Genomic DNA, 23,956 nt, shown 5'->3' with positions numbered 1-23,956 from the left:
CAGGAACTGAAGCAGCATCTTACCTCACTGCTAGAATTGGTGGCTCCAGAGCCAGGTGAGACGTTGTTTTTGTATCTTGCTACATCTGCGGAGGCGGTCAGCATGGTGTTGGTCGCCGAGAGGACGGAGCAAGCTCGCTAGGGGGACTCCAGGGTCTCCCCGGCCAATGATGGCGAGCCGGACCCCGGACACGGGGGCCCGTCAGCCTCACCTCTGCCTGAAGGTCCGGACCCCGGACAAGGGGGTCCGGAGCAGCCTTGTACCAGTGGGAACCCATAACCGCTGGGGGCCCAAGGACCTGACGTGGTGGATAAAGGCGAGCTGGACCCGCTCACCAGGGTCCGGACCATCCAAAAGCCAGTCTACTATGTCAGCGAAGTCCTCCACGAGGCGAAGGCCAGGTATCTTGATACACATAAGCTTATCTATGCGATACTTATTGCGTCCAGGAAACTGCGCCACTACTTCCAGGCACACCGAGTTGACGTAGTGACCTCTTACCCGCTAAGAGCAATCCTGCACAACTCCAACGCCACGGGCAACATCGCCAAGTGGGCAGCAGAGTTGGCTGAGTTCCAACTGGACTTCCAGCCTCGCCATGCAGTCAAAAGCCAGATCCTGGCTGATTTCATAGCGGAATGGACTCCTTCCCGAAGCAATTCTGGGGGTCCGGACTTCAACGCCGGACCCCCGGAGCCGGAAATCAGGACACCAGTCTTCACCGAGCCCCACTGGACACTCTTCTTCGACGGGTCCGTCCGCAAGAAGTGGGCCGGAGCTGGTGTGGTCCTCATCGACCCAAACGGAGATCGGCTGAAGTACATGGTGCACCTTGAGTTCAAGGCCACCAACAACATGGCGGAGTACGAAGCCCTGATCTTTGGCCTGACACAAGCCCTGTCTCTCGGGGTCCGGCAGCTTCTGGTGAAGGGGGATTCTCAGCTGATCATCAAGCAGGTCCGAGGGGATTGCAGCTGCAACAATCCCCAGCTCGCGGCATACCTCATCCACGTGAGGAAGCTCGAGAAGGACTTCGAAGCCTTGGAACTGCAACATGTTCCCCGTGAACTCAACTCAGCAGCAGATGATCTCTCCACGAGAGCGTCTACCTGGGCATCCGTGCCCGAGGGCATCTTCGAAAGACGGCTGCTGAGACCTACCGCCCAGCCTGCAGAACTGGGTGAAGGGGATCAAGCTAGCACCTCGAAGCTAGCGGTCCCGGCGGCGTACCACCTCTGGTGCCCGCTCTGGGTTGTGAGCTCTGTCGAGGATCCTGGAGACCTCGTAGAGCCACTCCCACCTGCTCAGGGAGCTCCCGATGCATGGATCTCCGAGATCCGGGACTACCTGAAAGACAATATCCTTCCTGATGACGATGTGTCCGCTGAGTGCATAGTATGATTGGCTAAACACTACGTTGTGGTAGAAGGGGATCTCTACCGCCGTGGCGCCAATGGTCTCCTCATGCGGTGCATTTCCCAGGAAGAGGGCCGCGAGTTGCTCGCGGAGATCCATGGAGACGAGTGTGGAAGTCATTCCACATCTCGCATGCTTGTTGGCAAGGCCTTTCGGCATGGCTTCTACTGGCCGACAGCACTCCAAGATGCGGCTGAGCTGGTGAAGTCCTGCAAAGCATGCCAATTCCATGCAAAGCAAATACACACACCGGCACAAGCTCTGCAAATGATTCCGCCCTCATGGCCATTCGCTGTGTGGGGTGTGGATATCCTGGGGCCATTCCCCCGGGCCGTCGGCGGGTACCGGTTCCTCTACGTCGCCATCGACAAGTTCACAAAGTGGCCGGAGGTTACCCCTGTGGTGAACATCACTAAAAAGTCAGCAGTCGCATTCCTCAAGTCCATTGTGTGCAGATTTGGCGTCCCAAACCGCATTATCGCAGACAACGGGACCCAATTCAAAAGCAGACTCTTCCAAGAGTACTGCGAGGACATCGACATCCAGCTATGCTTTGCGTCTATAGAACACCCCCGCAGCAATGGACAGGTTGAGAGAGCAAATGCAGAGATCCTCAGGGGACTCAAGACCCGCACCTACAACTGCTTGAAGAAGCATGGTGCCAAATGGGTTGATGAGCTTCCGTGCGTGCTATGGGGCAACCGGACCACACCTAGCCGAGCCACCGGGGAGACTCCATTCTTCCTGGTCTACAGGGCTGAAGCATGCCTTCCCCCAGAAATTCACCTGGGCTCACCACGGGTCCAGGCTTTTGACGAATCCATGCAGGAGCAGCAGCGGCGTGACGATGTGGACTTCGTCGACGAACGAAGGTGGCGAGTAGCAATCCGAAATGCACACTACAACCAGACGCTCAGGCGATATAATCAACGGTTCATGCACAGTAGGGAGCTCCGGGCTGGCGACCTCGTCCTGAGGCGGATCCTGAACCGAGCAGGGCTGCACAAACTCTCCCCCAGCTGGGAGGGGCCCTTCAAGGTTACAGAGGTATGCCGCCCCGGGTGCGTCTGCCTCGCCACGGAAGAAGGAGTGCCGCTGCCCAACCCATGGAACATAAAGCATCTGCGTAAGTTTTACACTTAGGCAGAGCAGGGAAATGAATTTTTCCTTTGTAATAAGATAGAATCAGCGTGCGGCCCAGAGCGGTTGGGGTCCGCCCCCGTAAACCCGACCTCTAGCATCCATCGCACCGTCGGCTAGCATTAACGCACGGCCCAGAGCGGTAGAGGTCCACCCTCGTAAACCCGGCCTCTGGCATCCATCGCGCAAGCCATGTATATTAAGTTGCAAAGAAAAAATTTACCCCAGTTCTGTCTTTGTGTCAAAATTTAATTTCACATTTCAATTCTCGAGATTTTACTTTTCTAACCCCCACGCGGACTTCCACTCTTGTCGCTACATCTAAGATCTGTATTGAGTTGCTGGACTGCCGTACAGATCCGGACCCTCTTGCTACTGGAGAGGGGTCCGGACCCCTAGGGACCTGCTCTGGAGAGGGGGTGCTTGTTTCCTGGGGTGGTCCGGAGTCCTGTGTAGCCGCTTAGCCGGTTCCGCACCCAAAGCCTACACACTCCACCACCCTGTAACGAGTGCCCTAGTACCCGGACCTGGGTAATTAGGGGCCCAGACCTCGTTCTAAGCTCAAGGGCTGGCTTCCTAAGTCCTACACGGCATGTCCAGCTCCATATCTCAAAGGATCGAGCGCGACAGGATGACCCCACCCACTGCTACGAAGGGTCTGGAGCGTCCGAGCCAGGTCCGGTAAAATCGTGTTGTCTCATGGAATGGTCCGGAGCCCTGTGTAGCACCTTAGCCTGGTTCCGCACCCTAAGCCTACACACTCCACCAATCTGTGACAAACACTTAACTGACTGGACCTGTGCATCTGGAGCTACGGACCTTGTACTAGCCTGGGGCTGGACCAGAATAGGTCCCGCGGGCTTGCTACTAAGCTGTAACTTTGAAGTGGTACACAGGTTAAGCCCTGACTGGTGGTAGCCAGCCTCAAACCATTGAGCCTACCTACCAGGAGGTCCCGGCATCCGCTTTAAAGGTTTCATGCAGATCGAGGTCCAGTCTTGGTGGTAGACAGACTCAAAACAACTGAGTCTATCTCCCATGGGGCCGGGCCGTTTGCTTTGAGCCAGACACCAACGATCGATCCTGCATGCATGAAACAGCTAAGTTGCAGTATCATTACTACCATGCAAGCAAGTTTGATTCTCCTCTCTGTATTTCTTTTTGCTACACAGGAAGGCAATAAGACGCTTGCTCGGCTTGCAAACTATGCTGCACCTATGCCCAAGGAGGTCCGGAGTGTCTTCTACGGCTCGGGTGGCAGATAGGTCCAAACAACTGAACCTATCTGCCAGGGGGCCAGGGCGCCGGGGTACTGCATACCGCAAACCAGCAACTGACAAACAGCTAAGTTGAAATTTCCTTCTATTTAAAATTTCAACTAGTACAATGTTTGTTACATAACGCAAAGGAAAAACAAAGGTACAATGTGCAGCTCAGGAGTCTGCAAGTTCCTGCTTGAAGTAGGCGGCCACGAAGTCGACGACCTCCCGTACGCTGTCCCGAGCGGCGGCCTCCGTCTCCGCCACAGGACCATCGACCACGGGCGCTAGCGAGATAGCCGGGTCGTGGCTCCGGAGGCAAGTCAGGATGTGCTCCGCCACCATCCGAATCAGCTCGCGGCCCTCGGCTTCAAGCTGGCCAGCAAGGACCGGCTCCAGATGCCGGAGCCTATCCGAAGCGGAGTTCAGCACTGGGAGGGCATCAGCTATCGAAGCTGGCGGCTCCGCCACTTGGATTGGGCTCATTCCAAGTGGCACCAGTGCTAAGCTCGCTTCGGCTGCCCAGTCAGCGATTCACTGGGCTCCCACGCGCTGGTCCTCCTGGTGCTTCCGGACCGCCTCCTGGACCGCCTCCTGCACCCGGGTGTCCAGAGCTGCCTTGGCCACCTCTATCTCGCGGGACCTCTCCTCGAGCTCGGCCTTCTTCTTCTCCGCCCACTCATTCTGCTTCTTGAGGGAGTCGCGCTGGCGCCCAAGCAGCTTCTCCATGTTGGCGGTCTGGGATTCCCGCCTATCAAGGGACTTCCTGTCGTCCTCCAGCTCCGCCTCGGCAACAGCTAGCTTGCTGGCCCTCTCCTGCAGCTGCTCACACCATCCCTGCAGAGTTGCAGAGAGATTGTCGAGCTCCTGCCTCCGGACCTCGAGACCCGGGCTGCGAGTCTCGAGTTCGGACCGCTGCGCCGCAAGGCGAGTCTCAAGGTCCGACCTCTGAGCCGCGAAGCCAACAACCTCCAGCGCAAAAGCCTCCTCCCGCTGCGCCAGGGTTTTTTCCCGGCTCGATACTGCGAACTCCCGGTCAAACACCTTCCGAAGGTTGGCTCGGTAGGCCTCTTGGTCGGCCTTGAGTTTGGACCGAGCTTCCGCAGCATGGGAGGCTTCAGCCTTCGTGTGCGCCTCCAGGCGGGTGTGCCAGTCGGAGAGGCGCTGGCTCTCGCTCTCCAGAGCAGCCCACTCCCGCCGGAAGGCCGCCTCGGCGGAGGAGGTTGCCTCCTCTATCGACCGCCAGACCTGGACCAGCACCTGGGGGAGGGGAGTCGCTTCCTCCTCCGGGGGTTGGAGCTGCAGGAACTGCCTGCCAAAGACCACCTCCAACTCCTCCTCTGCAACAGGACCGGAGCTGGAGGTGGGAGCTTCCGATGCAGGCATCGGGGCCTCAGTAGCCGTTGTGCTCGCCGCTACAGCGCTTGTCACCGGCGCCTCCGCCGCCGCTGCGTTGGGTGCGGCTGCGCCCAGCACCGGCCCTTCCGCCGCCCCTGCGTCGGGTACGGCTGCGCCCAGCACCGGCGTCTCCGCCGCCGCTGCATCCGCCGCGTCCGCCACAGGCGCATCCGCCGCTGCAGCGTTGGGCGCTGCTGAGCCTGATGACGGCGCGCCTGTCCCCGCCGCATCGGGCACCACCGGGCTAGCAGAGGTCGCTGCACCCGAGGTTCCCGCACCCGTCGTCGCCGCCGCTATCGCCGCCGAGGCCCCGGTCGCCTGGGCACCAGCCGTCGAGCCGGCGATGGTGGAAGAGATGCTTGGGCGAGGAGCCCTGGCAACAAAGAGAAGAAGCCTTCAGCAAAAAACAGAGCACCAAGAACAAGGGGAGTAAGCAGAATAACACTAACCCAGAAGCGCCGGGTGTCCAGCGACCACGGAGGCTTGACGACTGCTTCTGCTGCTGTCGCAGTTCCCGTGGCGGCGACGAAGGCGCAGCCCGGGACTGTTCCTGCTGTTCCTGCTGCTGCTGTTCCTGCTGTTGCTGCTGCTGCTCCTGCTACTGCTCCTGTTGTTGCTGCTGCTGATGCTCGGCTACCGCTGCTGCTGCTGCTGCTGCTGCCAGAGGGAGCTATCTCTCGGCGGTGATGGTGGCGGCACGGTCGCCCCGGAGGACCCGCGAGGGCCGGTGGGCCGGGAGCTACCCTGGCCCGCGCCCCCAGCGGTCCTCTGACGCTTCGCGGCGGGCTCCGAGACTGGGGTCCCGTCGCCCCTGAGTAACCTGCGCCGGCCTGCATCTCCCGACGACACACCGGAACTGCTCCGGACCAGGCTGGGACCTCTTGTGGCGGCGCTGCCTGCCACAGCCTGCTTGCCCTTCGTAGTGGGGCCGGACCCCGCGGTGCTCGGCATAGCTTGATCCCCGGACACACCAGGGATCCGGAGCCCACGGTTCGGGTCGCCTCCGGTCTGGCGTGCGGCCAGCCCACCGTCGTCGAGCGTCGGCAGGGTGGCCAGCACCGCCGTCCTCAGGCGCGAGTCCTCGCAGAGGGGGGACGACGCCCTGGGGGAGAATCAGGTGCTCCGGGACGAAGGTTTCCCCCATCACCGCCCGCACCAGGACCTCCAAGGCTTCCTGGGTCAGGTCGCTCCCCTCTCCGCGGTGGGTCCTACTGTAGTCGTTGAGGCCGGTGAAGCTCCAAGCGGGGCGCGACCGCTGCTTCAGGGGGGCGATCCGGCGCTTCAGGAAATCTCCGAGCACGTGCAGCGAGGTGAGGCCGCTCTCCGCCAGCAATTTGATCTTGCCCAGCACGGAGTCGAAATCCGGCGGCAGGGATGGCTTGGCCCTCCAGGATCCCCGGTCGGAGGCGGGTTCCTCGGTCGGCATGACTAGGCGCTCGTTGGCTTCAGTGGTGGCGATGACCCACTCCTTGCGCCACACCTCCCACTTCCTGCCATGGAGCCCGGGGATGTACGGCGACTGCAGGTCGCTCCTCGTTTGGAAATAGTATGACGCAAGAGGGGGTCGTTTGGAAATAGTATGCCCCCACTTCGTCTTTGCTCTTCCCGGACTTCACCAACTGGAAGAAGTAGCGGAAGAGGATGACGCAGGGCCGCACCCCCCACGAACATCTTGCACATGTACACGAAGATGGCCGTCAGGAGGATGGAGTGCGGTGTTGAAGTTGGAGGCCGAAATCTTCCAGCAGCAGCAGGAAAAAGGAGGAGATCGGCAACCCCAAGCCGGTGGAGATGTGCGAGATGAACAGCACAAACTCCCCGGCGCTCAGGTTGCCGAGGGGAACCGAGCCTGCTCGGATCCCCCAAGCAGTCTCCTCTGCACTCCACCCTAGCAGGCGGCGCACCGTGCTCAGCTCCTCCTCGGACTGGAAACGGTGGGGATGAGCAAGGGATGCCATCTCTCTGTAGAGGTGAGGAGCAATCTTCGCGGGGGAGCAAGGGGCGAGGAAGCTCGAAGGCAAAGGGGCGCAAAGGTTGGGAGGAAGAAGGCGAATGCGGGAAAGTAACCGCGGTATGCGGTTCGCCCCATTATAAAGCCTGACTCAACCGGCGCGCCCCGAAACCGTCGCTGAAACCCAAGCGACGCCCGCACCTGGTGTTAACCGCCCAGTCCACGACAAGGGGGCCCAGGCCCACATGTCGGGGAGAGTGGGTAACAAACAAAGGTGTGAAAAGGCGGGATCTGAACCGTCGCCCGCGCGCGAAGCGAGGCGGAAGTTGAGCTGACGTGCGCGTATTAAGCGCTGGCGTGGCCAAGCTTTTCGGGAACTGCGCCAGTAGTAAATATTCCATTTACTCCGGCCGCAACAATGCCGAGCGTCGCGCGCGTGACTAGGTGAACCACTGTGCGTGGGGACCATGAGTCAGTAAGCCGTTGCGATGTGATGAGGTAGCAAACAACCCGATGGATGGTCAAAGCCGGTCAAGACCCCTGCAGTAAGAAGCTTCAAGCTAAGCAGAGCCAAATCGTAGTAGTGCCCCCACCTGCGGGTTCGTATCTCCCCAGAGGTGGGCCCGGGGGCCACTGTCGGTACCCTGTAGAAGGGATACCCACTCCTACTGCCGCAAGTCAGGACCCGCGTAGTTATCCGTAGCTACGCCCAAAGGACGGAGCAGCCGGGCCCCACGGGTCAGGCCCTTACCTCACCAGGCCAATGGCCTCGGACCCGTTCCCCGCTTGGGGACGGGTCCGGAGACGCCACGTGTCCCTGAGGAAGGGAAGCTCCGAGCTGACAGCCGAGGTCCCGGACCCCCCATCTGGACCTCCCACGCGGTAGAACCAACATACCGCCGGAGGATCCGGAGCCGCCACGTGTCCCAAAGGCACGGGCGCAGGCTCGTGCGTGAGCCTTCCGCTGGAAGACTCGCCCACCACCGCATTCAATGCGGGTGGTTGAGGCGTACTCTGCCACCGCGGCACGCGGGGCAGCCTTTGTCAGGCCTCACTGTGCACCGCGTATTACCAAGGTACACAGTGCAGCCGCCTGCGCCGCACCCGACGCAGCGTCCGTCTGCCGCGTTAATTGGATACGACGGCACGACACTTTTCCATCATGCCACCTACGCCGCAAGCTACACGGCCTGTTCAGCTATGTGGCAGGCGACGCCGCTAGCTACGCCTGGCGCCGTTCCGACAAGACAGCGCCTGGACATGCTGAACGGGGGACTCTAGGAGCAGGCAAGGATATCCGGGAGAGATATCTCCTTCGCCTGCGACGCCATAATGTATGAACAGTATGTTATTTTATACTACATCGTTGGGCCCACTTGTCGGGGACCCAGCAGCCATGTACGCGCCTCCCTTGAGATATAAAGGGGAGGCGCTCGCTGCACAGGACAAGGACACACAAGCTTTCGCAGACTCTCTCGAGGCAAGGCAATACAACACACAGTGGACGTAGGGTATTACGCTCCGGCGGCCCGAACCACTCTAAACCTGCTGTGTTCATCGTGTTCTTGAGCGAGATCGAACTAGTCGCTAGCTATCCCCCGAGTACTCACCCTCTAGGCGGAGGCGGGTGCATTCCGCCACCCGGCTATGGTTTGCCACACCACGACAATGCCGATTTTTAGGAATCGGCTTTAAAGAAGCACAGGTGCTGGGCTTATCATTAGACGACCATACAAATTCAGCAGCATATACTTCATTACCCTCATCGTATGAAGATTCTCCTTGTAGCACATGCATACTAAGACGATCGGGTTTAAACTTTGCATCTTTATTTCGTCTTTCTTGAGCCAAAGCCCTCTGCAACACTTGATTAACGGTTAGAAACTCATATCCTTCTAATTTTTCCTTAATATGGGATCTCAAACCATTAAGAGCTAATTCAGCAAGATCATTTTCAGAAATAACCAAACTATAACATCAGTTTTTGTATCTCTAAATCTTCTAACATACTCAGCAACAGACTCATCATGCTTTTGTTTAACCGATGTTAAATGACATAGTCTCAATTCATTATCACCATTGTAAAAATGCTCATGAAATTTACGCTCTAATTGAGACCATGTGTGGATAGAATTAGGAGATAATGCCGAAAACCATGAAAAAACAGTATCAGATAATGACAAAGGGAACATTCTAATTTTTAAATGATCAAGACTACCATAGATTTCCATTTGTGCATTAAACTGACTAACATGCTCCCATGTAGTTCTACTATCCTCCCCAGTGAATTTAATAAATTCTGGCACCTTAAAATTTTGAGGATATGGTATGGAATCAAAACTCTCAGGATAAGGCTTTTGACAGACAAGAGTCTTGTCCTTTAGTTCTATGCCAAAAGACTCTTTAAACATAACAACCAAATCTTTCTTATGTTTCTCAAGTATTTGATTAAAATAAGAATCATTTGGCCTTTGAACATTGGTACTAGAATTATTCGGCATTTGTGGTACATGATTCGGCTGTGTATATGGTGTTTGCTGCGAATAACCATTGTTTGGCATTGCACCATATGAATAGCCCGAACTTTGGGGAGGCATAGTATACAGATTATAAGTCATAGTGATGTATGGAGGAATGCAATAACCAGTAAATCCATTTGTTCGGCTAAAATCAGCCTGAAACAGGAGCATACTAGTAATCGGTTCAGGAGATGACTGATACGCCACCAGAGCACCAAGACCGGTTTGACCGGTTGGGTAACCGGTCTGACCGGTTTGTGAAACCGATCTGACCGCTCCACTCGTATTGTACTGCTCTGGAGGTTTCTGACCATCATAAAAGTTCATCGGCATGCCGTACTGTGGTGCAGGTATTGCCGATGACTCAGGAAGCATAGTATGATTTTGAAAAGTACCAGCAACACTAGACATAGGAGCACTACTATCATTGGCCAAAGGTTGCTTTCCTAATGACTTATCAATCATGTTTTGGACAGTAGCAAGCATCTTTTCTTGACCATCAACCAGTAATTGAGTAAATTGCTCCAAAATAGCAGGCGATGCTGAAGCACTTACATTATTATTTGTTTTGGCTTGTTCTTCTTCATCCGAAAGAATGACCACCTCCTTGTCCTTGGAGACTTCACCCTTCCGGTTCCTAGACAAGTGAGATAAGAACCACAAATGTTTATCTTCGATTTGTTTCTCTTTGCGCCGTTGGTTCTCCTCTTCGCACTCCTTGATGAAGGCTTCATACGCTTGACGATCTTCAGCCGACAATTCATCAACAGACGGCCTAACAATGTTGCTGGCATCAACGTCACCACTTGACAACTTCACCATGGTAATAGATGGAGTAGATTAAATCGGTTTATAATAAGCAAGATCTTTCTTCCCCAGCGGAGTCGCCAAAATATGTTGGCGCAAATTTATGGCCAACACAAGAACGCGCTTGATCGCGCAGCGAGCGACGGCACGATTTCCGGCGCCGATGCTTAGACCAATCATACCGGTCAGGGTAACCGGTCAGACCGGTTTGCCGATGCAGAACGGCGAAGTCCGACGAACGCTCGCCCGGGAGGGACCCCATCAGGGCAGGCGCGCGTAAGATTGCTCTAGGATCGGCAGGCCATCTAAAACGCCTTCAAACGTCGTAGAGACGCAAGAAGAATAACAGATAAGGGTTGGAAGAGCTAGGGTTTGAGGAAGACAAAAAACAATGCAAAGTAATGAAAAGTAATAGATTGATATGTTTTTGATCGATTGGATGATGACTCAATCGGCCGTAACCTTTTATATTTATAGGGTGAGATGAACTTATCCATCAAAAAAATCTTTTTTACAGATCTGGATCTACAAAAAATCTAAATCTACTCGGACTCCTCTTGGATCGGTCAGACCGGTCGAACCCACCGGTCAGACCGATCGGGTTCCTGCTGGACAGATCATAGAACTACACCCGTCAGACAGGTCACGACTCACGGCTAATTTTGATCGTCAACCGCACTAACTAACTGTTAAATGTTAGGATAAGACAATGAACCAAACGCACCCATAGCCACGGGCCCACGGCGCCAGCGGAGCCCTATACTCGGGCCCGCGTTGTCTGTCCGTTGCGGTGAACTGGCCCCTCTCCCACCGCGGCTTAGCCGCCGGCGCAACCAGATTAGTTTCGTTCGGTCGTCCGGGAGACTCCAGCCACCCATCCGGCCCGGAGTAATGGATGCTCTGCGGGCATGGAGGGCCTCCAATCTCCTCGGCTTCGCGGCCTCCCGCGTTGTCACCGCCGCCTCCGCGGCTAGGCCACTCCGCCTCCGCCTCCGTTGCTGCTCTTCAGCTGCCGCCACGACGAACCAGAAGCAGCAGCAGCCGCCGCCGCCGCCGCGGCTGCCTCAGGACCGTCGTCGCCGTAATGCTTCCACCTCCACCTCCGACCGCGACTCCATCCGCGCCATCCGCCTCAAAAAGGTCAGGTTTGCCTTTGCTGTGCGTCTTCAGTTCTGCATTGTTTGGTGCGAGCGTTCTGTACTTCTGTTACCCCCAATTCTTGGTCGGTGTTGCTACTGATATGCTTGGGGTCGTTCGTCTGTCTGGTTGTTAGGTTGAGGAGCTAAGAGGAAAGGGTTATGAGCCATATGCGTACAAGTGGGATAGGACTCACACGACTAAGAAGCTTCAGGAAGAGTACACCCATCTTGAAAATGGTGAAATCTTTGAGGAGGTAGCGGTCTCCATTGCCGGCAGGATTGTTGCCCGAAGGGCATTTGGAAAGCTTGTTTTCATGACTATAAGAGATGATACTGGGACTATTCAGGTAGGTTCTTGGCTTCTTGCAGCTGACTTGCCTCATTTCATCAGCCAACTTGATTTTCAGTCAGCTTAATGTTTGCAGTCAACACTCATATAATGCGATCTTGTCTAGCATTCTCTTGTACTGTGCTAACTTATCATGGTTATTTCACCTTAGAATTTCATATCAAGTGGATATGCTGCTTGATAGTGTTGAACTTTTAAGCCATTTGTACATAGCACACTCCTGTGAGTTCATCCGGGTTGATGTGGTGTGCATTCAGGAGACAACAATGACAGAGGTCTCTCATGGAACTATCCTATCCAGACTTGGTTCAAATTTTGATAATTACGTAGCGCTACCATCAGATGGTGCATCAGTTGTAATCCTTGTCGCTTCAGCAATGGTCACACTAACTTGTGAATTCCATTTTACCCACTAGTCCGTCTAACTTTACCTTGAACAATGTCCTCGTTGTCCCTTCTTTAGTGCATAATCTTTTATCCATCCGTCAGTTTATGGAAGACAACAATTAGTCATTGATCCCCAGACCAGCCTCGATGTTGTAATCCTTGTCGCTTGGTGCATTGCATTGGGCCTGCTAGCACATGTAGAGTTGATTCTTTTAGGACCGCCCAATTCCATCCCAACACCCAAGATTGGTGGCTCACATTTGTGTATGGGCCTCAAAGCAATGTGGAGAAGCTGCTGTTCCTACAGGAACTAAGAGATATCTGAGATGCCTGTCAAAGACCTTGGATTGTGATGGGTGATTTCAACCTTATTTATAAGGACACAAAACAATAGCATCCTGGAGAATTTTGAGGCCCTGTGCAAAATCCTAGTTAATGCCTAAACATAAGTGCTAATATGAAACAATAACCATTCATACTATAAGTTTACAGCAACATAAGAATTATAGTATTGCACAAATAGGCAAAATAGTCACTTTGATCCTTCAACTTTGCCCCAAAGGTCAAGTTGGCCTCTCAACTTTTGTTTTTAAACCAAACTTGTCCCTATATTGATGTGATGCTCCATAATACCATGAGATAGATGTGAAAAGTCAATTTTACCCTTAGGTCCTTCTCATACTCAATTTTTATTATTGTATAGTTGTAATCAATCAATAATAGATCACAATAGATCTATTATTCCGTCGGCTGATTTGATGTCTCTCGTGTTTGTTGAAATGCCCTTTATTATTTAATCTAGTCTAGATCACATAAGAATATCATGCACATGTTTGATTACTTGTTGCACCACTGCTAAACATGCAGATTGTGAAGGAGAGGAAATAGCCAAGGGTAACGATAGCATTAGTCACATGGTATTATGGAGCACTACATAAGTATAGGGACAAATTTGACCTAAAAACATAAGTTGAGGGACCAAATTGATCTTTTTGAAAGTTGAGGGATTAATTTGACCCTTGGAGCAAATTTGAAGGACCAAAGTGCATATATTACCATAATTTTTACTTGAAAAAGCATTATATGCATGCATAATCATCACTTGAAAAAGCAATATTTTTTTAGTGTTCCTTGAAATTTGAACACTAGATTAACAAAAGTAAACGATGCATTAATCAATATTCAATAACCAAACAAAACACATGAAAGAAAACAAAATGCATGAGATGGCTTGGACGGTTGGACTCTCGAGACAGCAAGAGTCAACATGGCCGATCAGGTAGCAGGGGCACATGCTGGGCGTTAGTCATTGGTGCTGACATCCTCTACTTGCTTGCCAGCACACTACGTTTGGATTTGTGAGCAAATGGAGCTGAAAAACACTAGAAGGGTAGGGCCACAAGGGAAGGTGCGTTGCTGGCACGTCTACGTGAGAGCCGATCGGCAGATTGGGAAACGGAACAATGAATTGTTGGATGAAGGGCCGCTTGATGCAGTTTGGGGATGATATTGTAACCTTGGGTACCCGTGACAATTGGGCTAATTTGTGTGTGTGTGTGGGGGGGGGGGGGGCAGCTGGCCCGGGGGGCCAAAGTATCTCATAACCAACGGCCCTACCGCTGGATATCAGTGAATTTTGGGTCTGGTCGTGATAGCTTTCATATTTAGCAAACAAGTGTGGTCTTGGGTATGTTGTACGGGTTGTCTACTTTTTTTTTCTTAATATAAAGATATAGAGCCCTCTTGCATGTCCGAGGAAAAAAATTAGGCACGAAAGGTCCAAACCTATTAGGTAATGACAGTCTTTGAAAGCAAGTAAGGCTCGGGATAATTGATTGATTAGGGTGCAATGCACATGTACAAGATATATTGGCAAGGATGTCCTAGGGTTTATGGAAACAATACCAATCCAGGAGATCCTTGCTTAATCTAGATACTTGACCTAGAGGCTATCCTGGGAGGGGCCGACACACGGCACAAGCCCGTGCAGCCAGCAACCCTATGGCTAGCAACCCTACAACCCAAGGGCCCGCCTAACTAGCCCACCGTATATATCTAAGACGCCCTTGCAGTCTGATTGTCGGTAGATGTTCAGACTGGATTTGAACTTCATGAACACTGAAGACGAAAGCGCCTTGGTCAAGATGTCGGCATACTATGATGATGTTGGAACATGCATGATGAGGACATCCAACAACACAAGCTTCCGGATGAAGTGAAGATCAATCTCAATGAACTTGGTGTGTTGGTGTTGTACGGGGTTGGTGGACATGTACACGATGCTGATGTTGGCAGTAGACCAACAAAGCGTGCAGAGGTGGATTGTGGAGCTCGAGGAGAAGCTGTCGCAGCAAGGTTGTGTCTGCAACCCATTAGCCACGGCGTGATTCTCTGCTTCTGCACTGGACCAGGAGACTGTTCTGACGCTTTGACGACTAAGAAACAAGTTGTCGTGAAGGAACACCACATAACCTAAGGTGGATTTGCGAGTGGCTAGACAACTGGTACAATCAGCATCTAAGTACATAGTTAGCTCACTCTGCGAAGACGAATGGAGAAGCAAGCCCAGGTGAAGAGTTCCTCTCATGCAGCAAGATGGGGCTCACACAGATCGTGCATGTGTAAGCAAACCTGCTAAACTGAATAAGCAATATCCGACCCGGTGAAAGTGAGGTACTTGAGGTTGCGGAAATCTGAAGCATCTGGAACATGGATCATCTGCCGCCAGTTCGGGGTTGGTGTCCACGGGCGTAGAACATGGCTTCTTAGCCACGCCAGTGCGATCTAGTATGTCAAGCATATACTGCCGCTGAGAGATAGTTTTAGGCCACAACGTTGAATGTGCATTCGCAGAAAGTTGTGAAGCTCGCCAAGATCCTTCTTAGAGAATTGCTGCAAAATGGTACGCCAGAGTATATCTGATGAGGAGGCTATGAGGATATTGTCATCATCATATAGCAGTAAATAAATGATGTCGGTGCCATGACGGTAGGCAAACAAATGTGTCTGACTTGGCCTTAACGAATCCCAAACTAAGTAGATATGCAGCAAAGCTGCTCTACCGAGCACGAGGAGCCTGTTTCGGCCCATAGGTTAAGAGGATCCTCAAAACTTGCAGGCTGGGCAAAGTAGACAGTCTCGTATAGGGTCCCATGAAGAATACATTCTTCACATAAAGCTGGTGAATTGACCATCTTCGAGAGATAGAGCCAAGGGCAAAACCGTGCGAACTGTAGCAATCTTCACAACTGGGCTTAAGTTCTCGGCGAAATCCACACCGGGTCCCTGAGTGAAGCCGCGAAGAACCCACCGAGACTTGTAGCCCTCAAGGGAACCATCATGTAGGAACTTGTGCTTGTAGATCCATTTGCTGATGACGACATTAATCCGAGGCGGGTGAGGAACCAAGTCCCATGTTCTTCATGCAGGGCAGTGTGTTCTTCCTCCATAGCAGCCCGCCAATTAGGATTGGACAAAGCACTACAGAAGGTTTTCGGAATGGGCGACAAGGGCGCGGTGTGGTACAGAGCTGGAAGATGAAAACCACGCTTTGCCCTTGTGGTCATGGAGTGCCAGTTCACCACAGGAGGAACCGGCACTGCGCCCTTTGGGAGGGTGGGGGACTGGTGCTCGAGCAGACTGCGCGGTGGGTGTAGATGTGGCGGAACAAGGGGTGGTAAAGGGCCTTGAAATTTGGCTTCGATAATTCAAGGGTCAGGCTCTAATCCTATACAATTTTGAGCTAAAAATTTGACTGATGGCCGATCGAAGCTGGCTACCTCCCGACTGAGAGCCGGCCGAAGCCGAGGTCGGCTGCAGGCACGCCTATCGGGGGGCCGTGTGTGGCAGCAGGCCGGTCACTCGTGCAAGAGGACCAGCCGTGCCGTGCCTTGCGCAGGCAGTGAAGAGTAGGTGTCGGGGGCCGAGCGTGGCAGGGCGGTGACAGAATCGTTGCCACCAATGTGTACTGCAGGGGGAAAACGATGTCACAGTCCTATGGGGCTGGCGCATGGTTAGTGAAATCATCTAGGAAATCAAAGTCCGCTAGGTCGGGTGGTGTATGCTGCTCGACATAGGGAAACATTGCCACATCGAAGGTGACTTGACGCGAGATGATGACCCGGTTGGAAACGAGATCAAGACAGCGGTATCGTTTGTGGTGAGCATAGTAGTCAAGAAAGACGCAAAGAGTAGAACATGGAGTGAGTTTGTGGCTAGCTGTGACGGAGAGGTTGGGGTAACACTTGCATTCAAAGATGTGAAGATGAGCATATGATGACAAGGTGCCACAAAGAGCAAAATGCGGCATAGCGAACTGGACTTGGTGGGCATGATCTCGAGCAGATATGTGGCCGTGGCAAGAGCTTCGGCCTAGTAAGAGGACGACATGCTAGCTTCAAACAGGAGCGAGCGAACAACATTATTAGTGGTGCGAATAATGCGTTCAACTTTACCGTTCTAGGAAGAAGTCTAGGGGTAGGACATGCGGAGATGAACCACATGCGTAAAGAGGAATGTGTAGCGTTGGAGTTATCAAACTCATGACTATTGTCGCACTAGATTGCCTTAATGGTGGTGCCGAACTTAGTGGTCACATAAGCAAAGAAATTAGCAAGAATAGAATATGTGTCAGACTTAAGGTATAACAGAAACATCCACAAATAGTGCGAGCAATCGTCGAGAATGACCAAATAATATTTATAACCCTAAACAATGCCAATGGGAGAGGTCCATAGGTCATAATGTATAAGATCAAAATGACTAGATGCACTTGAAGTAGAAGTATGAAAAGGTAGGCGTATATGGCGGCCTAACTGGAACGTACGATAGAGAGAGGTGCTAGTGTCTTTATTATAGAACAGAATGGCAGGAGCGAGCTTGGTGAGGGCTTCATGACAGGGATGACTGAGGCAACAGTGCCAGAGAGACAAGGTGCTGCTAGTGACAAGAGAGGTGGCTGCAGGGAGCTGCAAGGGGTAGAGCGGCCTAGAGCTATTGCACAGAACAACTAGCGGATCAAAGTCAACAGAACAATTGTTGTTAGAGATAAACTGGCGAATAAAATTAAGATTCTTAATAAGATTCGGAGAAACGAGAACATTATTAAGAGAGAAGATCCTAGTAAGCCGTGCTGTGCCAGTGGCGGTAACAGGAATCACATAATTGTTACCAACAACATTTGAAGACGGTGAAGGATACCATGGGAATGATGCAGAGGATAGAGTACTGGTGTCAGAGGTCATGAGAGAGGAAGCACCTAAAGTACGATTCATTAATCTGTGGAGGGTTCAACATCATGGTGCCGAGAGTAGATGCCAGGAATTGCTGGTCCCGAAGGGAAGCCAACAATCAGACTGTAGACGCTGGGAGCACCCCACAGTACCGCCTGAGGCCATGCAGCCTACTGCGCCTGGAGTTGAGCTTGCTAGGCCTACGCCTAGAGCTGTTTGGCGCCTGTAGCTGGGCTTCTAAGCCTACCAATGCCTAGGCGTGTGCATGCTGGGCAAGCAGGGCTTGCTGCAGCTGCAGGCCTGGTCATGTGATGTAGCCCTCCGGGCCACATCTAGATGGACTCAGTCTGCGGTTTTAGGAGGGATGCCCAAGTCCCAAGGGGAGCCGACGCGCTAGCGCTGGGGCAGGAGGGCGTGCAGGATCGCCTGTCCTGTTGCTATATGACGAGGATGGGGTGTCGCCATCCCGGCTGCTTGCTGAGGATGGGAGGACCTGCTGGAGCTACCCCCAGAGCTGCCACAGGAACCACCGCCGGAGTTCGGAGGCTGGTGGGGGCGGGGGTGGGTGGGTGGGGTTTGGGGGCACCAAGTGGCGATCAGCGAAGTGGAGGAGGTGGAGGGACGATGTGCTGTGGTTAGTTGCTCTAGGAGGAGGTCGATGCCAGGAACGAGGGGAACAGGCGTCCGTGACGAAGATGCAGCCCGAGAGTGGTGTATCGCTCGTTGAGGCAGCAAAGGATGTTCAACACCTGGGTTTTGTTGGTAACGGGCTCATCGAGCTCGCGAAGGAAGTCTGCCATTTGCTTGAAGCGCCTGTTGTGATCGGTGATGGAAAGATCACCTTGGATGAAGTTCTGGAGCTCTGCGTCGAGAAAGAAGGTACGCGTCTCGTGGTTCTCATGGAACCGGGTTTCCATCGCAAGCTAGGCCTTGCCGGCGGTGGAGTCACGGTCGAGGACGGCGTCGAAGGTTGTTGGAGGTCGATCCGGAGATCTAGGGCCGGGCAACATAGTCCATGTGCACCTAGTCAAGGGTGACTAGGGTAGGAGCGTCAAGGAGAATGTGGTCCTAGAAGGAGTACTTGCTGATGACGGGGAGGATCTTCCTGTGTCACCGGGAGTAGCTACTAGAGTTGACGTCGAGGGCGGTATGGACGAGGCTCTAGATGTTCTGAACGGCGACGGCCTGAGCATGGAGGTTTCGGAGGGCCGCGGCTTCATGAAGAAGCATGGCGTCATTAACGGCGTCTTGATCCTAGTTGTGCGACATTTGGCGTTGTCGTCGGCGCCATCAGGATCAGGAACAGTAGCAACAGCGGCCTTGTGCTTGGCTGGGACTCTACCTCCCGACGCCGCCACCCTCGAGGCCACCGCCCAGGCTGAGCACAAGGAGCGTGGTACCATGAAAGCAAGTATGGCTCGGGATAATTGATTGATGTTGGTGCAAAGCGCATGTACAAGATATAGGCAAGGATGTCCTAGGGTTTATGGAAACAATACCAATCAAGGAAATGCTTGCCTAATCTAGATACTTGACCTAAAAGCTATCCTGGGAGGGGCCGGCACACGGCACATAGGCCTGTGCAGCCAGGAACCCCACAACCCAAAGGGCCGACCTAACCAGTCCACCATATATGTCCAACAGTCTTCATTATGCCAGCATGCATCTTCTTTCTCGAGTGCACTATGTAAATGTGGTAGATCATGCTCTGCAGTTTTAATTGAATTTATTATTATTAGTAGCTAGACAAATATGATAACTTGTATGGTACTGATTGTGTGTTTCTGAGCATTTCTTTCTTTTGGCTATTGATAGCTTTACTGCGAGAAAGACAACCTGACGGAGGACCAATTTGAACAACTGAAGGCATTTATTGATATTGGTGATATCATAGGTGCAAGTGGATCCATAAAGAAGACAGAGAAAGGTTCAGTAACTAAATATTTAATTTCTCTATGTCTTTGCTGTTCAGTATTCATCTAAATTTTGAAGCACAGGATATCAATTTCGCGAAGCTACAGTAATTTGCTCAGAGTTGCCAGTATTGTTCTTATTTGGCCGAGTAAACATTGAAACATCAAGTTTGCTCTTAGACTCCCTTTTTTTCAGCATTATGCTGCCTAAACTTTAACTTTGTGGAGAATTTGTTTTGTGTCGATTGGGTTCCTAGTATTACCACCTGATGGAAATGAAATTTGAATAATGAAAAGTTATAGCTAAGCTTACCTGGTTCACTTAGCAGACAGAATTAGTAAAACAGCTAAATAACAGACTGCGCAATTAATCAACCTGGGCTTCTAGAGTCCAGGGCTATACTCCTGATTATAGTGCTTGATTTCAGTGTTTAATCTTAGATATCATAGTATTGATTTATTGCTTATCCTTATTTTGTTGTTTACCTATTGTTTGTATTCTTGACATGTTGGTTTTCGCTGTAGGGGAACTATCTCTTTATACGAAAAATTTTGAGATCCTCACAAAATCCTTACTCCCACTACCAGACAAGTATCATGGGTTAACTGATGTCGACAAACGTTATCGTCAAAGGTTGGCTTTGACCTTGCTTCATCTACCTTCCAAGTTAGATTTTCTTCATTTTGTAACCAGTAGCCATTTAATACTCTAATATGTGCAATTAGTGTACAAGCTTGACTAATTGATATAAATGCCCCCCTCCCCCCTTCAGAATTCTCGCTTCAGCATCTTTATTTCTATTTCTTTGGTCCTGGTTTTCAATCGCAAGATTTTCATGTGAAATGGAAGGTTCATCTGAGCCATCTTTGATTCATGACAGGTATGTTGACATGATCGCAAATCCTGAGGTTGCTGATGTATTCCGCACTAGAGCAAAGGTATACATGGATTGCTGAATTTTCATTCGGAAACTTGTGAACTAGATGTGAAGTAAAAGCCAAAGTATTCTCTATTTACCGATTTGTAGATAGTTGGCCAAACACCAAAAAGTGCATTCTCTGTATAAAATGCACCCACCCTGAAGTTGCAACCAAGAGACTACACCGATTGCAACTGGGAGAATAGACCAATTGCAACTAGATGGGACTAATTGCAATTGAGCGCGAACTAGTTGCAACTGGACAGACTAGTTGCAACTCAGACCGATGCGGCTGCAACTGGATGCGACCAGTTGCAACTCAGACCGACCAGTTGCAACTACACACGAACCGGTTGCATTTTGTCCGAGTTGCAAGCGGGTCGCGTCCAGTTGCAACCGGGTCAGTCTGAGTTGCAACTAGTTCATGTCCAGTTGCAACTAGTTCACACCCAGTTGCAATCAGTTCCGTCAAATTGCAATTGGTCTATTCACCTAGTTGCAATTGATGTATTCTCTCGATTGCAATTGCAGGGTGGGTGCATTTTGTACAGAGAATGCACCTTATTGCATTTTAGCCTTGCCGTTACCACATTTCTCCTATTAAATATTTGTTTAATAATTTTGGTTCAAAAAATATTTGTTTAGTAGTGCCAGAAAAATTAGTGAATATGAACACAACTGGAGAGCAATACAAAAATACAAATAGCTCATACAGTTATCTTATTGATCTAACTTAGGTTTTACCAAGATCTTAGCCGCTATTCAAAATTAAATTATTCTACTATTCTGAAGACAATGAAAATAAGTAGGACCCAAAAACTTGTGGGTTCTATTGATGCCTTGAATAACATGTAATTTCCCTATAGACAAGGAACAAAGTAGAGAAAAAAGGAATTCTGTTTTGGGACCAAGCAAAATTGGATTGCTGTGCCATAGGAAGGATAGCTATACTAATTCAGTATACTCAAAATACACCTTTGGTACAAAATTGTCAATCTCACAAGGATGAAATATCAGTAATTCTCTCTCTCTCTCTCTCTCTCTCTCTCTATATATATATATAACTGATGGGTTATTATTTATTAACTAGAACTATTATCATTTAATTTGGACCTATATCATCCAAATATTGCGTGTGAGATAGACCACATGTTTCTTTAGATGTTAAAGTGCGGTTATGGGATGGAGAAAGAAATTAATGTGTATGTTATCATATTGTAAGAACAAGTCCTTAGGTCCTCCCAAAATAGGTAATTCATGACAACTTCTTTTACTATTAACTTGGATATTTACATTTTTGACAGGTTGTTTCTGAAATCCGCAAGACAATGGAATCATTTGGTTTCATTGAAGTTGAAACTCCAGTTCTACAGGTGTATACTGAAATTCTCTGGGTTAACTGATGCTATTTTTTATGTTTATTCCTGTGAAAATTCTTAGAGGTGCAACTCTACTCTTTTGCATGTCCCAATCAGAGTAATGTACAGGTGTAGGTACATATGCAGACGAATCCCCTCGACTAGGTAGTTATAGCACAACTAGACGAATCCTGCTCCTAGGCTGGCTCCCGTCCAGCACTGCCCTATGACTCATTTGCAAACCAGTACTCTTCATCAGGCTCAGATCATGAACCACTCCGCATCAACGCCACTCATGGCAAACTACCACAGTAGGTTGGTCGACCCAAATTGGCAAGCTGCCATGGTCGAGGAGTTGCAGAGAACTTGTTGTCTGAAGAAGGCACCCAGAGTGTGGTACCAGTGGTTCGCTACCTACCTTCGCCACCTTGGGTTCACTGCTTTGACCTTCGACATTGTATTTGCCGCTTCGTGATTGTGTAGCCTATCTGCTGCTCTACGTGACATCATACTCACCGCTTTGTCGACGGCTCTACTCTAGCTCATTACCGAGTGGCTCCACTTCAAGTTTGCCATGACAGACCGACCTGGACCACTTGGGCATCGTCGTCACATGCTTCTCTAACGGCCTGTTCTTGTCCCAGCGATAGTATGCCCTCGACTTGCTGCAGTGTGCTGTCATGGCCGAGTGTAACTCAACGATGACAACTGTTGACACTCGGGCCAAGCTCTCGACTTCTGATGGCGCAACTATTGCCAACCCGTCCAAGTATAGTAGTCTTTCTGGAGTACTTGGTGCTCAACCCGATTTGGCATCTGCAATTCGCAAGTGCGCCTCTTCATGCATGATCCTCACAGCAACTGCTGATCAAGCGCATCCTACGCAATCTGATGGGCACCATTTCCCCCAGGCTTGACATCGGCACCGAGTCCACTTTGTCCCTCATTGCGTACTCCGACACGGATTGGGATGGCTGCCTTGACTCCAAAAGCTCCACGTCCGGCTATTGCATCTACCTCGGCGACAATCTGGTATCTTGGTCATCCAAACAGCAGACCACAGTCTCGTGCTCCAGTGCTGAGGTAGAGTACTGTGCAGTTGCTTTGTGGCCGAGTGTTGTTGGCTTTGCCAATTGCTTCAGGAGCTCCATGTCTCGATCTCCACAGCGACTGTCATCTACGGTGACAATGTTAGCACCACTACATGATAGCTAACCCTGTTGACCCTTGCTGCACGAAGAATATCGAGACCGACATTCACTTTGTGCACGAGAAGGTCGCTCTGGGCAAGTCTGTGTCCATGTCTCGTCATCTCATCAGTATGCGGACATCATGACCAAAGGCCTACTTGTTCATGACTTTAGGTCCGGTCTTTGTGTTTGTGGTCCTCCCGTTGTGACTGCAGGTGGGTATTAGGCATGTATAGCCCATGATTGTAGCTTGCCATGTATACTTTATTATATCATTGTATACCAAGGCATATTGGCTATATATATGAAAGCCCCCCCCCCCCCCCCCCCCCAGATTCTGTCTCTCTACCGCAGGATTTCACCAACTACATTCACTAGATTGCTTGGCCTGGAATTTATTCAGGGCTGACTAGCTTCAAACATTGGCATATTGGATTCCAACTGTGGGAATCATCATCTTTGATAATGCACATAGGCTGTAAAGCCAAAGATCAGAAAAGTAGAGACATATCATTCATATACTTGTCTTTCTTTCTCAAGCAATGCTAGCACATCTATGCAGCTGTGATGCAACCTTGCATAATAAGATTATAAAAGAATTAGGTCCTTTTTGTATGCTTATGCTTGAATTGTTACTACTGTATTTTTTACAATATTACACATCAAAATGGTAAAAACAGGGAGCAGCAGGTGGTGCTGAAGCTAGACCTTTCATAACCTATCATAACTCACTTCAAAGAGATCTTTACTTGAGGATTGCAACAGAGCTGCATTTGAAAAGGATGTTGGTGAGGTTACAGTTCAGGTTTTGTTCTTTAGTTTTCGGTAACTACATAGTAGATTCTCAAACCAGTCCATGACAATATCGTTTTATGTGATACAATTTCTTTCTTGTAAATTGATAAGACTGTTACTAGGTAATGCTGCATGTAGTATCTTCATAAATTTAGGGAAGTCATATATAACAGACACCATGGTA

The 23,956-nt window shown here is 51.0% G+C and overlaps 1 protein-coding gene across 8 annotated transcripts in view; it reads left to right on the top strand.

The window, feature by feature from the left end:
- Positions 1 to 11,281: 11,281 nt before the first annotated feature.
- The window catches only part of LOC120669789 (lysine--tRNA ligase, chloroplastic/mitochondrial-like), a 31,239-nt gene continuing 18,564 nt past the window's right edge, over positions 11,282 to 23,956 (top strand). For 6 of the 8 annotated variants that reach the window (XR_005672808.1, XR_005672807.1, XR_005672811.1 and 3 more), the window contains exons 1-8: positions 11,282 to 11,630; positions 11,764 to 11,976; positions 19,412 to 19,523; positions 20,035 to 20,143; positions 20,391 to 20,448; positions 21,296 to 21,445; positions 21,734 to 21,802; positions 23,658 to 23,765. Coding sequence is in view for 3 of the 8 variants with exons in the window: in XM_039949631.1 (XP_039805565.1) it covers positions 11,382 to 11,630; positions 11,764 to 11,976; positions 19,412 to 19,523; positions 20,035 to 20,143; positions 20,391 to 20,448; positions 21,296 to 21,445; positions 21,734 to 21,802; positions 23,658 to 23,765 (1,068 nt within the window). In the remaining 5 variants the exon portion in view is untranslated. The remainder of the gene's footprint in view (positions 11,631 to 11,763; positions 11,977 to 19,411; positions 19,524 to 20,034; positions 20,144 to 20,390; positions 20,449 to 21,295; positions 21,446 to 21,733; positions 21,803 to 23,657; positions 23,766 to 23,956) is intronic. The other 2 variants (XM_039949629.1, XM_039949630.1) reach the window with 2 other exon arrangements.

The sequence above is a fragment of the Panicum virgatum genome, chromosome 4N, assembly GCF_016808335.1.
Source record: "Panicum virgatum strain AP13 chromosome 4N, P.virgatum_v5, whole genome shotgun sequence".
NCBI lineage: Eukaryota > Viridiplantae > Streptophyta > Magnoliopsida > Poales > Poaceae > Panicum > Panicum virgatum.
Note: the sequence above shows the minus strand (reverse complement) of the source record. Positions and strands in the feature narration are given on the sequence as shown.